The sequence below is a fragment of the Carettochelys insculpta genome, chromosome 4, assembly GCF_033958435.1.
Source record: "Carettochelys insculpta isolate YL-2023 chromosome 4, ASM3395843v1, whole genome shotgun sequence".
Lineage (NCBI taxonomy): Eukaryota > Metazoa > Chordata > Testudines > Carettochelyidae > Carettochelys > Carettochelys insculpta.
Window position 1 is genome coordinate 133,951,848 of NC_134140.1, and position 16,812 is coordinate 133,968,659.

Sequence of the window (16,812 nt, forward strand, 5' to 3'; positions counted from 1 at the left end):
CACAAGTCCTGGGAGTTGCATATATTTAGAAGGCAAAGCAGAGATAAATCTTAGCGTTTCTGTAAAACACAGCAGAGCACATGGCAGATGCTAGAGGTCATCAAAACAGATTAGAATTGTGTAGTGACGTGGTACATACCAAACAGATCCTGTGTAAGGATGATGTCTGTAAAGAATAATTCTATTTAATTTTGATAATGTAAATATATAATTTCCCACATATTTTTTTAAACTGGCGATCTCTTAACATCTGGATTTTTTTCACTGCTATCAGTAGATAGATCAGAATCACTGAGCAACCAATGAGCAAACATTATGTCCCATAATAAAGATCTTTTTTTTAGAAGAAGGCATTTGGTGTACTCTTTTGCATTTAAGTTCTAATTACAGTCCTCATAAATATATGTTTTATAGACTCTTACAAATATAGGGTTGAAAGGAAATTGTCTAGTCCATTCCCTGCTCTGAGGCAGGAGAAAACATACACTAGACCATACCCAACAGGTGATTGTCTAACCTGTTTTTAAAAACTTCCAAGGACCAGGATTACACAGTCTTCTTTGGTCACTATTCCAGGATTTAATGATCCTTACACCTAAAAAGCAACTTTTAAATTCAAAATAGGATGTTTCTCTGAAAGATATGTTTTAGGAATTATTTTGGGTAGGTTCTGTGTCCAGGAGGTCAAATTAAATTATTACAGTGGTCTTTTCTGTCATTGGAATCTATGACGAACCAAAATCTCTGTGGCGACAGATTAAGCTAGTTATTTCTGATCTTAATTTCAGTGGACACAGAGAACAATTAATGACTGTCCCTTTTATAACAGACCTTAACGTACATGGAGATTATCATCAGGTTCTCCCTCAGTCATCTTTTGTTCAAGACAAAATATATCCCTAATTTCCCCCACTGCCTTTCTGCATATCAGAACAGAAACCTGATCAAAGAGGGAAATTTGGTTGGTCTGGTCTAATTTTATTTGTGGAAAATCCATGTTGACTATTACTTATCACCTTGTTATCCACTCTGAGGTGTTTACATATTTGGCCAGATCCACATTCTGTGGAAAAGTTGATTTAAGATACATGGCTCCAGCTATAATTTATATCTGGAGTCGATATATCAAAGATGGATTTTTCTGGCCATCCCCACAGTGGGAGATTGATGGGAGAAACTGCCATTGACCTCCCTTACTCCTCATAATGGGGAGGAGTACAGGATTGATGTTGGAGCCATGATGGTTCAATTTAGTGCATCCCCACTGAGCGTGGTAAGTCCAATGCCAGAAGATCTACTGTAATCAAGTCAATCTTCTGTTAAGTAAAGACGGACTCTTGATTATTTAATAACTTTTTACAGTAAGATTCCGTGAACCAAAGTTAGGCTGACAGGTTTATAAATCCCCTGGGCCTCTTCATCTTTTTAAGGATATGTACAATGTTTCCCCTTCTCCAGTCCTCTAGGACCTCACCTGTCCTCCAGGAGTTCTTGAAGATAATTGCTAGTGGGTTAAGGACTACAACACCAGTTCTCTATGCACAACAATATATAAGTTGTCAAGCCTGCTAATGGGATGGGGGCAAAGAGGGCAGTTGTCTCAGGGCTCATCAATTCAAAGGGGCCCAGGGCTTTGGCCACCATCACTGATAGAGTAGCAGCAACGGCAACTGGGGTCCTGGGTCCCTTAAATCACTGCTGAAGCACTATGCACAAATTATGGAGAGTGCTAAGGGTTGGGGGGTGGTATGGTATGCCTGGCTGCCTCTTCCCTGCCCCTTCTTGGAGTATGGAGCTGGCCCACTCCAACTTGACCAGGGGCTTGCAGAAGCAGTCAGCTCCCCTGTAAATTGCTTTGGTAATTGCCACCAGCTTACCAGAATATTTTTATTTTCATCCTTCCGTCTGTTTACTTCTTTCTCCTTAGGTTCCCCAGGGCTATTTAGTGCTGTGGTTATCTCTGTGGTATCTTATAAATTATTAATATATTTATTATTTTACCCCACTGCTGTGGGTGGGAATGCTTCTAAAGCATAACCTTGATTGTATTTATATTTATTTATCTGAGTAGCTGCCTATTGCAGAGAAGAGAAAAAAAAACTGCTGGTTGCAAATTTAAGACTTTCTTCTTGTCATGACATTTTGCAGATTGATCTCAAATGCCACAAATGTAGTCATCAGTTACATGCAGTCACCACATAGCTCAGGTAAAACTGGTTGCTCTGAATTCCTGTGTTCTCTTAGGCATGATCTGGGGTTCATAAATGACTGGTCATCTAAGTCACATGGTCTGATTAGATGACATCTCTGATTGGATGACAGAAACTTCTGAAGCAGGACAACAAATATTGAAGGAGACCTGGTGAAGAATGAGCTTGCTGTATCCCTTCTCAGATGTATTCTCTGTATGGGCTGGACTTCCATGGCCTGGAAACTTCTTTGGTTTGGCATCCCTGTGAGTGCACCCAGGCTAGAACACTTACGGGTGAAAAGCAAGGCCCCACATTCAGCAGTTCCTCCCTGACCCTTACATAGCTTCTGGATCACAGCAATCTCAGGAAGGTGGGAAGGGCAAGCGGGCTGTGGGCGGTGACCTGAAGAGCAGCCCTGTGGCCATTGGTGGGGCTCTGCAACCACCCTGCCTCTTCCCCCTAGCAACTCCTCCCACCCTCCGATTCCCTGCTCGGTCAGTGCTGGCTTCTCTGCTGCTGTCAGAATAAAGGTCCGTAGCAGATGCCAACAGAGGGGCCACCATTGACCTCCCTAGTTCAGCAGATTCCCTGGCTTGGGACTGGTCATGTTCCAAGTGTGCTGGCCCCAGGAGGTATAACTTGTACAAGTAACTTGAAGTTCCTGGGTGACTCTAGTGAGACTGGAAAGAATTGTGTGTTGGATTTTAACTGATAACAGATTATTGTAAATAAACACAATTAGAGATCTCAGTGATCAGCATGGGACTTGAAGGAAGCCAGTCCATGGGACTGGTCAAGTGTCTAGTAGGTGGTCAAATTTTAGGACCATTTTGTGGTCCTGCAATGACTTTTGTGGGTTCCACAAGCTGTTCTTCTTAGTTTCTCCCCTCCTCCAGGGTTATAGGACTATTCACATGAAATCAGCAACCTTGGAGATCTCACACTGTGTCCTCATTATAGATATCCAGATTGAAGGTCTGTTCAAGGGGTAGCTGCCATCCTATTTCTGATGAACATATACCAGATGGTTCTGGCTTTTATCTATTTCTCTGCTGCTTCTGTCAATAGCAAGAAGATAGAAATGGTATATAATACATTTCTTCCATTCTTTAATTAATTGGAGGCTTTTTTATGTGTAATTCATTGGAAGAATTGTATTTCTATGTTTGCCTTTATGACTCATACTCTGAAACAGTAAAAGAAATTTCTTAAAGAGGCAGAAATTCCTAATCAAAATCATACCTTAATTAGTTGCTTATACTCTTTAGTAGTCTCTTTCCTTTGCTGTCATTTCTAGCATTTGACAATCAATTAGCAAGGCAATGAGGAAAATCTTTTGTTTCCTCTGAAAGTACTGGTCCCAGTCTGTGCAGTCTTTAATTATCTATAAACAAGCATTTAACACCCTCAAGGGCCTACAGCAGAACAAGACAGAGAGACAGCCCCTTTGTCATAAGGCAGGGTCATGTACAGTTTCACACCTGAGTGAAAGCTTGTTGGTTAAAGAGGCAGGAAGTTTGTCTGTTTTCTGGCTTGCCCAGCAAATTATTTATTAAAGAGTTATTGGACTTGTATCTCCCCTCCTCATGGTTCTGTTCTTTCATTTCCTATGGCAAGATGGTATTTCTATCCATACACAAATGAGGAGAAATACCTGTGATTCTAAAGGGGGTTGTGGAGTCTTGGAAGAACACAGGTGTGGAGCGTGCCCAGGAAGGGGCTGTGGAAAAGGCCTGCAGACAGGCAGAGGTAGGAAGAAATCCTGGTGGGATGCAGCTTGCTCATCTGTATAGATGGACCTTGCCGGCTTGATCCTGACATGCCTGCTTGATGCTTGTCACGGAGCTGAAACCCTGTTTGGAGGCACACGCTGGGTTCCCCTACCAGCCACGGGGGAAGGAGGCACAAAGCCACTAGATCTAAGGAGATATGGCCTTTAGAAAGCCTTAAGATGAGAGGGGTATATTCCATCACAGAACCCAGAATTAGAGAGCTGATACTTGCTGTTAGGACCTGGCCCTCCTGTTTGTTAGAGTTTGTGTGACCCTGCCAGCAGGATGGTACTAGATGTGACCCAGCCAGAAGGTTGAATAGGTCACTAGAGCTACGTCTACACGTGAAGCCTACTTCGAAGTAACCTATTTCGATGTGGCGACATCGAAATAGGCTATTTCGATGAATAACGTCTACACGTCCTCCAGGGCTGGCAACTTCGATGTTCAACATCGACGTTGCGCAGCACCACATCGAAATATGCGCAGCGAGGGAACGTCTACATGCCAAAGTAGCACACATTGAAATAGGGGTGCCAGGCACAGCTGCACACAGGGTCACAGGGTGGGCTAGCGCTTCCGGGGCAACAGCTAGCCGCTCCCTTAAAGGGCCCCTCCCAGACACACTCAGCCTGCACAGCACGCGGTCTGCAGAGCCATAGGCACGCAGACCTCGGGCGCCGCAGTCATGGACCCCCAGCAGCAGCAGCAGCAGCAGCAGCACCAGCAGCCAGAGGTCCACCCAGCCGCCCCTGCAGGAGTAGGGCTCGCCCTGCTCCATGCCATGTGGGAGGCAGCTGAGCACCTCCTTGCCACACAGGAGGATGAGCGGCCTGCAGGGGAGGAGGACGCAACCCCCAACCCTGCAGCACCCCGACCCCACCCCCCGCCTCACACGCCGGCGGCTGTGGAGCTACCCCACCAGCACCGACTGGTGGGAGTGGCTGGTGCTTGGGGAGTGGGACGATGACCTCTGGCTCAGGAACTTTAGAATGAGCCAGCAGACATTTATGGAGCTATGCCAGTGGCTCACCCCCGCACTCAGGTACCAGGACACCGCCATGCGGCGTGCCCTCAGTGTGGAGAAACGGGTCGGCATCGCTGTCTGGAAGCTGGCCATTCCAGACAGATACCGATCTGTGGGACAGCAGTTTGGTGTCAGCAAGGCCACTGTCGAGGCTGTCCTCATGGAGGCAAGAGGACCCATGGGGGGAAAGGGGGGAGGCAGCCATGGCTGGGCAGGGGGGCCCGGGCAGGGGAGGGGAGGGCAGGGGAGGGCGGGGGGCCCGGGCAGGGGAGGGCCACACACACCCTGCTCACCCCTCATTGGTGCTCTCCCATGTGCTTCCCCTGCAGGTCGTGCACGCCATCAACGCCATGCTCCTCCACAGGCTCGTGAGGCTGGGGGACCTGGATGCCACCATCGTGGGCTTTGCCACCCTGGGCTTCCCCAATTGCTTCGGGGCTCTGGATGGGACTCACATCCCCATCCGCGCCCCAGTGCACAGTGGAGGATGCTACATAAACCGGAAGGGCTACCACTTAGTGGTCCTCCAGGCCTTGGTGGACAGCCGGGGCCGTTTACAGGACGTTTACGTGGGCTGGCCTGGCTGCACCCACGATGCCCGGGTATTCTGGAACTCGGGTCTGTGCCGCCGGCTGGAGGCGGGGACCTACATCCCCCAGCGGAAGAGCCCTGTGGGGGACACCACCATGCCCCTCTGCATCATCGCAGATGCGGCATACCCCCTCCGGCCCTGGCTCATGCACCCGTACACGGGCCATCTCTCTGCCAGCCAGGAGTGCTTCCACCAGCGCCTGAACCACGCGCGCCAGGTCATGGAGCGCTCATTTGGCCACCTCAAAGGGCGCTGGAGATGTCTCCCCACCCGCCTGGATGCGGGCCCCACCAACATCCCCCTGATTGTGGATGCCTGCTGAGCCCTGCACAATCTGGTGGAGAGCATGGGGGAGGCCTTTTTTCAGGGCTGGGCTGTGGAGGCCGGCAGGGTCGATGTGCAGACACCCGCTGCCCCCAGTCGCCAGGTGGACCCCGAAGGGACCCGGGTCCAGGAGGCCCTGCGGGCCCACTTCGATGAGGCCGTGGGGTGAATGCTGCCAGGCCCCCCACTGCACGCCCCCCATCCTCCACAACACTCCCTGCCCCAACGCCCACACCACGGAGCACCCAACAGCACACCCCGCCGCCACTTTTCCTGCACAAATAAAAGCAGACACTCGTTTGTGAAATCAAACTGGTTTACTTTCAACTCTGTTCTATAACTAACCAATACAAACTATGTACAGGAACTTCTAACTAACTTAAATATGAAAAGTGTATGTACATATTAACAAAAAAAAACAGGGATAACAAGGAAGGGGAGAACTATTTACATGGGGCGGGACTGGGCAAACGGGGGGCACAAATAAATAAATACCAACTATATACAAGGGGGGGCACATCCTGGGCCCCACGCCCCTCAAGTCCAGCAATGGGGGTGGGCGGCCGGGAGCCCCGCCTTGGCCCCAGCCCTGTCCAGGGCTGGCTGGGGGCCGGGAGGACCGGCAGATACGTCCGGCGAGTGTCAGGTGGCCCCAGGTCTCCCTCGGCGGAACGGCCCTCGGTGGCGGGTGGCGGGGCGATGGTGGACGGTGTGGCGACAAGCAGAGCAGCGGGTGGCGCGGTGGGTGGAGCAGTCAGGGCAGGCGCAGCGGCAGCTGGCGCGGCATGGGGGGCCAGGTAGTCCGCTATGCAGTTGAATGTCTCCATGTAGGCCCCCCATGCCTCTTGGCGCTAGGCCAGCGCCCGGTCATGGAGGTGGAGGCGGCATTGCTCCACCCGCAGGCGCTGCTCCGCGACCTCCACCTGCCGGCGGTGAAGGGCCAGCAGCTGGGGGTCCGTCGCTGGCGGCTGGTGCTGGGTCCGCCGTCTTGCCCGCCGTGGGGCCGGTCGGTCCTCCGCCGAGGGGCTGGCCTGGAGCGATGGCCCCGGAGGGGATTCCGGGACCACTGATGCGTCGCCGGCGCTCTCCGGTCCTTCCGATGGTGCAGCTGCAGAACACAGGAGGGGGGGAAGAAGAGTGGAGACAGGCGTTAGTGTGGGCCCCGAGCCGTGGCCCTTGTCCCCCCACCCCTATGCTGCAGGTTCCCCATTACCTTCCCCAGGAGATGCTGCTGTGATGGGGTTCAAGGGTCCCCCTGCACTGCACCCCGTCCCCCGGCAGGAGTGACTCTCACTTCACTCAGCAGGGTCTGACAGGAGAGGTTTCTTAGGCAACAGATGCCCAGTTTCTCCCAGAAGTGACAGTACAGCAGTCAGATACAGTCCTTCCAACCCGTCCTGGGGAGAAGACCCCAAGGGGTGCCCCTCTGGGGTGTAGCTTTCCCCCTCCTCAGGCTGGCTGCCTTCCAGCTCTCCCTTCCCCTAGCCTCTAACTGCGGCCCCCGATTCAAACGCAGCTCGGCTCCTCCCTCCTCTTTGTTCAGGGCAGAGGTGTAACCTGCCAGTTGTAGCCCCAGGATCATCCTTAGCCACTGGGAGCTATTCAGCTTGTTGCTCATATCTAGCCTGAGTCTCGCATTTGCACTCCCCCCACTCCATCACATGCTGCTGCTGCTGCTGCTGCTGCTGGGTGTCCCACCCCCTCCTCCCGGGGGACCCTAGAGGTTCTGCTGACCCCTGCCCTGGGGATGGGGCATGGCACTGTCGTGCTGGGCGGGGGGGGAAGGGGCTGATGCACTCCTGTGAGGGACATGCCACTGCTGTCCTTGGGGCCATGGTCATCTGGGCATGTGGAGGGCCCTGGCCACATATCTATTACCCCCGCCCCTCAACCCCGGGGGTGTGCACCGGTGGGGTACATACCTGTAGGTCCACTCCCACGGTCGGGGGACATCCAGGGGGCGGATGCCCGGCTGCTGCTCCGGGATGGCAAAAGGATCTGGAGCCCGGTGTCGGTGGAGGAAGAGTCCCCCTCCTCCTCCTCCTCCTCCTGCTCCGGTGCCCCGGGGGTTGGCTCCAGGGGGGGCCCCCGGGGTGCGGGGCTTGCCTCTGGGGCGGACTCCAGCTCCAGGGCCTGCTGGGGCTCCTCAGCCGAGGTGTCAAGAGTGGCCGGAGGGGAGGAGGTGTGCTGGGGGCCCAGGATGTCCCTGAGCTCCCTGTAAAAGGGGCAAGTGACGGGGGCGGCCCCAGATCGGCTGGCCGCATCCTGGGCTCGGGCTTAACCCTGCCGCAGCTCCTTGACTTTACTCTGGACATGGTCCGGAGTGCGGGCAGGGTGACCCCTGGCGGCCAGGCCCTTGGCCAGCTGAGCGAATGCATCCGCATTCTGCCTCTGGCTCCCCATTACCTGGAGCACCTCCTCCTCACTCCAGAGCCCCATCAGGTCCTGAAGCTCAGCCTCCGTCCAGGAGGGGCCCTGCTGCCGCTTCCCGGCCTGGCTCCTGCCCTGGCTGTCCTTGGAACCCTGGCTCCCCTTCGGGGGGGTTCCCTCAGGGCGCTGTGGGGGCTGCCTGGTGGCCATCGCATTGGGTGGGGGTGTGGGTGGCTGCGGAGGAGCGTGCAGGCGAGTCGCGTGTTATTGCTGCTGCGTGCACGTGCTCTCAGCTTTCTGCACAGAAAAGGAGGGGGTGGGGACCTTTAAGGGGCCACTCCACGTGGCCACCATTGAGCTGAGGGGCTGGAGAGAGCGTCTCTCAACCCCTCACCTGATGGCTGCCATGGAGGACCCCACAATTTTGACGTCGCGGGACGTGCAACGACTACACAGTCCCTACTTCGACGTTGAACGTCGAAGTAGGGCGCTATTCCCATCCCCTCATGGGGTTAGCGGCTTTGACGTCTCGCCGCCTAACATCGATGTTAACATCGAAATAGCGCCCAACACGTGTAGCCGTGACGGGCGCTATTTCGAAGTTATTGCCGCTCCTTCGAAGTAGGCAGCACGTGTAGACACGGCTAAGCAGAGGAAAAAGACCTTTCCAGGGTCAGAGGTGGCTGTTGGCATTAGACCTTGCTCCATTACACCCAGCCATGGAGGGGCGCTCCAGCCAGCAACCGGTCTCACACTTCTTGAAGACTTTGTTAAACAGCCGAGCCTTTGACCTTGGGGAATGTGGCCTTTAGTCTCAAGTTTCTCTGATGCTCTTTATTCAAGGTGTCTCACACCTTCAGACATAGATGCCTTTCTCCCATTGCCTCTAGATTGCTTAAGAGGAATTAATCCCAGGAACAGATGATTAGTGGAATACAGATTGGTATGTAGGGGAAGAAGGCAACTGCCTCCTGATTATGTAGGTTATATTAATTTTAATTCTCGTATATATTCGAGGCAGAATTGGCATTGATACATTTCACCCCATCCTGCACTGGAAAAGCCATTCTCACAGCCAACTATTAACAAGAGGAAGGCTTAACTTTGGAAGGCACCCAAAGACAGGTCAATCACATCCTGTTAACGGCAGCTAGTAAATAAATGCAGGTGTGTTAGACTGCAAAATGGCTGGATACAATTCTTTAAGTTTTTTTTTTTTTTTTTTTTCTGCCTATGAGTCAGCAAGATTATAAATAGACTGATAATGAAAAGAAAGACCAACCCACTCAGTTATTTTCCAGATCATCCTTCAGGACCATCTCAGGAAATTCTTCACTGAGTTTCTGGGTTTGGGAACCATTGTCTGTAAGAGACAGAATCTCTGGTTGGGGGTGGGAAGAAAAAGAACCACTTTCCATGATGCTGAGCAGAAATGATACTCTATGGCTATGTCTACACTTGCCCCTTCTTTGAAGGGGGGCATGGTAATCAGGGTGATGGGAGATTATTAATGAAGTACCACGGTGAATATGCAGCACTTCATCACGCTAATTCTGTCCATGGCAACTTTGAAGTGTCCTTGCTACTCAAAAGTCCTTACTACACTTTACTCCATTTACTCCCCAAAGTGCCCACGCTGCTTCAAAGTGCCTGTGGCTACATAGCTCGCCAGCACTTCAAAGTTTGACACTGAAGTTGCTGCAGGTGAGAATTAGCCTAATGAAGTGCTACATATGCGTCACAGCACTTCATCTGTTATCTCCCATCGGCCTGATTACTATGCCCCCTTCGAAGAAGAAGGGGGCAAGTGTAGACGTAGCCTATGTTATTAAAAACCTGTTCCCCGGGACTGACGAGACCCAAGAAGCAGCTCCTTCTCAGACATTCCCCAGCTCACTCTCCAAGAGCTTTGCCAGCCACATCACAAGGTAAGTCTTAAGCTGGAACCCACAAGGAAAAAGGAAAATAGGGTGCCCAAGAAACACCTGGTGTAGCAACCTGCAGGCAGACACTAAAAAGATGGACTACACCTGGTGAGAACGGGATATGATCACCCAGGACAGGGGATGCTGGTGAATGGTCATCAGTGACCTATGCTCCCAGATGTAGGAGTGGAAGTGGCTTATTACTACTATCAGCAGCAAGCAGATTCCCAAGCCAGTTCTAAATCCTGAACGAATTTTTCCGCAGTGTCCTGGCAACTTTGGATGCAACCAAGCAAAACTGCACCTAAAAAGAGGAAATGACAGATGCAGTGGGCTAGCCTCTGGATCACCGGCAATTTTCTCCAGAGATCTTTTCATTCCAGCCTCCCAAATAGCTACCCAAAGTTTCCCAGGAGTGAAGGCCTAAAGCTCTGCCCCTAAAGCAATGTTACTGAGACTCGCTAGAGCAAGTTGGTGGTCAGTGCATTTGAAAATCATTCCGCTTATGAATGTATGTGCAATTACGGGCCTACCTGTGGGTCCCTGACTTTGAAATTCTGAGCTCAGCAGAGCCCAGTAAAATGCTTGCCATGCCAGACATAGGGCAGGGCTACACTGGGAAAGAAGCTCGACCCAAGATACTTAACTGCAGCTATGAGAATTGCAAACTGGAGTTGCCATACTTTTGGTCAAATTTCCCATGTGGCTGCACTGCCGGAGGTCGATGGGAGAAACTCTCTCATGGACTTCTGTACTCTTTGCACTGAAGCCAATAGGGTCACCCTCAAGGTTTGTTTTAACATATTCCTACTAGGCGTGCAAAATTGAACCCTTCAAGATCAAGCATGGCAGTATTGATCTTCTGCTTAGTGTAGACCACCCCATGCACCATGTCCTCCTCTTGTCATATTAGTTGACTGTAAAGCTATAAGAGAAGTAAAGTCATCCCTTTATGGTAATAATATAGCCAAAACCAGAGACCTAGGAGGACAGACGAATAAAAAGAGCTTCCCCTCAATTTGAAAACCACTATTATCCTCAAAAGCCTCTTAATTTTACATTGCTATGTATAAATGGAAGGACTCTGAACTGGCTTGTATAACAGTAGGCCCCAAGATAAGGCAGCCTAATATCAAAGACAGCTTGTGGTGTTAGTTAAGTGTATTAAAATAAAACTCACTGGATGCAAAACTTATTTAGATCAAGATAAATTGAGCTGTAGTTATTGTTCCAGTCTATCTAGTCATAGTTGTAACAAGTCTCCTGAAGTCAAAGCAAATTCAAGACATAAAACATTTTCAGGAAAGGTCATACTTCCTGCATCATGTTTTATTTGTAAATGTTCTCTATTTTTTAGTTAGCTGTGAGCTGTATCTTTAATGCCAATGCCTCATCATCCGCATCCATTAAAGGATTTAGAGGAAAGAATGGCATGCTAATTCAAGGATTTGCATAGATAAACTGAAATTAAATTTTAGGTTTTGATTGCATTAGGATGAATATCTGCTCTTTGTTCTTCTTATTGTGAAAAATATTGCTTCACTCCACTAATGCAAATAATTAAGACTAATTACCTTCACAGGACAAAGGATATGTACAAATGTTTGATCAGTGCTCCTGTGCTTTGCTAGACTTATTTTAAAAAAATCCTAACGTTGCTCAGCCTAAGTTATCTTTTCCCTGCATGCATGACTTTTCTTCAGCCTCTTTGTTCATTGCACTTCTACAATGTGGGCAGTGTTTGTGTAGGTGCTCATTTGATTATTTGTATTTGGTAAAAGCAAGAACATGCTTCTACCCATCAGGTAACCGGGTGCATCATTCAAGTAGGATGGGAAACAGGAACAAGGCTCACAAGTGAAAAGAAAACACCTGACACCAAGGCTAGCTGGAAAACATTTCTTTGAAGCAATCAGCACTCAGCACTCCAAGTAAATTTCCTAACCCTATACAGTAAGAAGCATTGACCTTATGTACCTTCAGCAGTAAGGGACCATGGAATGACTGCCGATGGCCACAAGAAAGTTGCATGGCACCAGCGCCTGATCCAACAGAGAAGTTCAATTTACTGCCCAGCAGTTTGTCTTTTATAGGTTCCCTAACTTGCTGAGTCATGATTATATAACTGTTCAGTCCATTAATATACTGGATTTCCCCTCATCTTTTCATGTGCTGCCCAAGTTACATATCAGGCATTGGTCACATGCACAAGACAGCCAAACTGCCCTCCCAGGGTCACAACATCATAAGGGGACTCCACCTCCACTGCTAGATCTGTGCATACAATATTTTTCCTCTTTGGTCCCTTACACTGGGCTTATAAAGTAAATCTATTTTGACCCACACACCAATTGATTTGAAGATGGAGGAACACAGAGAGACCACAGAGGCATTTACAGTTAAAGTAGGTATGATTAGGTTTGAGAAATTTCCATCAGGATGATTAGATGATGCAAAATGCATTTATTCCCAAAAATCAAAACTTTTCCAGTGGAAAATTTAAATTTTGCTGAACAATTTTCTTTTTGAGTCAGGACAATCAAACTGATGGTTGCCAGCCCAGAAACCTCTTGCTAATTTTATTTGCCAGGTACAGAGCTGCAGTGAAATTGACAAGAATAAGTAGCTGGTAAGCCAGAAGAGTCCAGGTGAGTTTTGTCAAAACTTAATTTTTCCCACTGGAAATCCCTTCCTATGAAATATTTTGACTTTTGGCCTGATTCAGAAAAAATAAATCAGTCATTTTTTTCTAGGGGTAGGTGTGACATTGTGCCCCATATTCTCCACAGTCATATTATTATGATATAATCCTGACATAATCATGATGCATTTTCTACAATGGGGATAATAGAAAGTGTCGTTGGAAAAGTTATGATTTGCTGAATATCTTCTTTTTTGTGCGTGCTTATCAGTTTTTGCACATGAAGTGATTAAAATTGACTGTATCTTTATTTCAAATGTCAATGGGTTTCACTTATTGCCACAATGTCTCTGGCTGGTCAGCCCCAGAATTAGCTCGGTTTGTGGAGTGCACCAACCTCAGTTTGGTGTGTCTCCCATTGTCCACTCCTCTGTCTCTATCATCTGACTCTGGAGTTCTGATGCCTACTTCAGGACTGTGACCTTCACTCCATTCTCCCCACTTCCAAGCTACTGTTTACACTGGCCATGCTCCAGTGTGGCAAGGTGCAGTGAAAGGGTGAAGGGTGGGGATCCAGGTCCTCCTAGTACTCTGGGCCCTGAACCATGGACCATCTAACAGCGGCCATATTCTACTCTCCTTCCCTCCCCTGGACTACTTGTGCTCCTTGTGCCACTTCTCCTTACTGCCTGCACCTTCTTGACCCCTGTTGCAAGGCCTGCAGTCTGGCAGTGGTTAGCTAGAGCTCTCACTGTCTCACTACCCTGCCCCACTCTGCTTTGTCTCATGTGCTGCCCTCCTTTCCTGAGACCCTATCACTACTCCTTTCTGGCCTGAGTAAGGTGAGCTCATCTCTGCCCTGCAGCCTTTTATAGGGCCCCACCTGGCCCTGATTGGCTAACTTCTCCCTTCCTTTGATTGGCCAGGTTTGCACAGGGCTTCATGGGACCTGCTTTTAACACTTTCCCTGCTGGAATAGACAGCTGCTCCACTACACAAATTTATGTCATGGCTAGGTGACTCCCACTAGCTAAGATGCTTCCAGTCTGGAAAACTGGTCAGGAAGGGAATATTCTTGACCATGAACCACAGGGGAAAACCATAGGCCTTAGATGAAGATTATTCCCCACCTGAGGAGCCTTTCTGAGACCATTTCCCCTAGCCTGTATGTAATGTAAGGGCATGTGACCAGACCACATGATTCTGGACTCCTGTATTTTCCCACAGTCTGGTCTGAGAACCAAATTTGGAAACAGAATTCCTGCCATTTGAAAAATCTATGTAAGGTAGGGAATGCCCTCACAGGCAGCATGCTTAAGGAGCCTAGTGGAAGGTCAGCATACGGGGAGCTATGTTAGTGCCTTTTTGTTTCCTACCTAGACTCACAGGCTGCATCTACACTAGGAAGTCCTTATGGAAAATCCGTCCCTTTTTTTGAAAGAGCATGTGGAGCATCTATGCACAAACTGCTCTTTCGCTGAAAAATGGAAAGAATGCAGCTCTTCTTCCAGAAGCCCTCTGCTGCTCCCAGGTTAGGAAATGTGCCTTCCTTTGAAGGCTTCTTCAAAAAAAAGTGTGTGTAGATGCTCTGCAGGCCCTCTTTTTTGAGGGGTAAGTCCTCCCAGCACCCAATTTTTCAATCCCTGGCCCGTTCTTTTGAAAGAGCAGGGACCGTGTGGAAGCTCTCTGTCGAAAGAGTGGATTGATTTTTTGATCGGCTTTTTTGTGTGTGGACATGTTCTTTCACAAGACATTTTTTTCGGAAGAGATCTTCTGGAAGATCTGCTCTTGAAAGGTCACTGTAATGAAGATGTAGCCACAGAATGTGGCCCAGCAGCCAAGGAAGGCAGCTGGGGCTCATCAAGAATGAGTCTGCAATAAAACGGCTTATCAGAAACCTGCTTCCTTTTAAGGCATTCTGGATTGCTTTAGAAGGTTTCCCACCAGGTAGAAAGTGGGGGCGGGGGGAGGAGAAAAGGAGCAAAACAAGAAGAGAGGCTGGAGGACTGAGCTTCTGAAAGGGAGACGTGGCTCAGCCAGTTACAGTGGGAAGGTGCTAGCGGGACATGGCAGGAGAAATGGCCAGGGACAGGCTGTTATGTATGGGGGAAAGGAAAAGTCCCATCAGCTGCCTCCTATCTAGAGTCTCTGGACCGGAACCCAGAACAGGGGGTGGTCCTGGGCTTCCCATCCCCTTCCCCTGTCTCCAGAAGGCATGCAGAGTTGGGTTGGGGAACAGAGAGTTGTCTGGAGACAGAGAGTTCAGCTGTGCCTCAATTCCACATGACATTCAGGGGAGGACCCATCACAGCCAGGAGTTCTCTTTCCCACAGCTCTAGTGCACCGCAAGCGTAGTTACTTTCTTAGTGAAAGAGCAACTTTAAGGGAAGTGGTGAGATCTGCTGTTTTTCTTAAAATGAAAGTCTTACCATTATTTAGCTCCCTCCTGAAACTCATGTTCTTAATTACAGAATCGGTCTTTGCCAGCCATCCCATTTTTGTTCCAGCTCTCCTAGCATGCTGCTTATTGAGAGACCTCCTTGTCAAAATTACACCTCTTGAGATGCCTGGACACTGGCATCTGCACCATTACCAGACACGCTGACAGAGATATATCACATGACAACGCTGTGTCTTCATGACACTCATCGCCTTGAAATACATTTGCTCTCATTCTTTGCATGAGTATTTTCCTCATGTTAGACAATAACCATTTTTCAAGTAACCATGAGCTTTTTAAAATGGCATTTTGTTAAACCCTTCTTTTTAATTTCCCCAGATTGAAGCCATTTTCAAGGATGTAGGCATTATTGCATGACGAAGCATTGATTGGAGGATGTGAGAGACCCAGAATGTGGTCACAGTGCACAGTCAGGGATTAGTGGCTATGTCTTTTTTAGAAAGAAATGTCCCCTTTTCTAACAGTCCAGCTTGACAGCAATGGATTAAAGATGACACATCTCCAATACTCTAGCTAATGAAAAGTACCCATTCTTAACCAACAGGGAATATTTGTCCCAGAAAAGAACTTTGTAAACTTCCACTCTTTGGCTTGCATCACATCCATTCTGAAAGCCCTTTGTGTGTGGCTTCCTGACTTACTCCCTGTAACTGTTACACAGCCTGTAAGGCCTGAGCCAAAATCTAGTGCAGTCTGTGGAATGACTTCCACTGACTTTGGAATAGTCCACCAAGGAAGAAACTGTCAGTGTGATCTTAAGGCACTCACCTCCATCACATACAATCCTCTAAGATTTGTTAGTAAAGTTATACTCATAATACCTCTGTGAAGGAGACCCATACTATCCCCACTTTCCAGCTGGGCCACTGTGATTAAGTGACTCATCTAAAGTGACACAACAAGTCCATTGACTAGCAAAGAAGTAAATTCGAGTCATAGTTGATTGGTCTATATCCCCTGCTGGCTTTCCTCTGAGGAGAAATGTATCCCCCCACATCGCCTTTGAGCCTCACTCCTCAGCTTCTATTTCTCAGCCCTGAAAGGATTTGAAATGACTACCTGTCCACAAACATTAGTGTAGGACAAGTCTTCCAACTCCGCATGACTATTTCCCCAGTATAGTCTTACTGTTATACTTTATCCCTGTGACAAGATAAACCAAACATGCTTACAGTCCAATGCTGGCCTCTTCACTGTTCTTTAGATACTCTAGCTGATAAGCTAAATCTGGGTGATTTTTTATTTGGATAATGGACTAAATCTGTCTCCAAGTTAACCGAAGAGGTGTGGTCTATTAAGCACAGGGGTCTAGTTCATTTAACAGTTTGGCACTTCAGTAATCTGTAGGTCATAACACCATCTTCATAGGCAAAGATTGACCTGAAATGTACTGTTGTAGGTATTACAGCTTAATGGCAGTTAAACAGTTACTGGTCTTTTGCATATGCATAAATTATAGCAATTAGTCATCCAAAAGCAAGAGCTTTGAAAGTATCATCTTTGTGATT

General features: G+C 48.8%; 1 protein-coding gene across 8 annotated transcripts in view; it reads left to right on the plus strand.

The window, feature by feature from the left end:
• Positions 1–12,078, plus strand: part of TECRL (trans-2,3-enoyl-CoA reductase like) — a 119,942-nt gene extending 107,864 nt beyond the window's left edge. For 4 of the 8 annotated variants that reach the window (XM_074993908.1, XM_074993907.1, XM_074993906.1 and 1 more), the window contains 2 exons: positions 3,810–3,941; positions 5,321–6,205. In XM_074993908.1, the coding sequence (XP_074850009.1) occupies positions 3,810–3,941; positions 5,321–6,063 (875 nt within the window). In that variant the 3' untranslated portion in view covers positions 6,064–6,205. The other 4 variants (XR_012645495.1, XM_074993910.1, XM_074993909.1 and 1 more) reach the window with 4 other exon arrangements.
• The last annotated feature ends 4,734 nt before the right edge of the window (positions 12,079–16,812 follow it).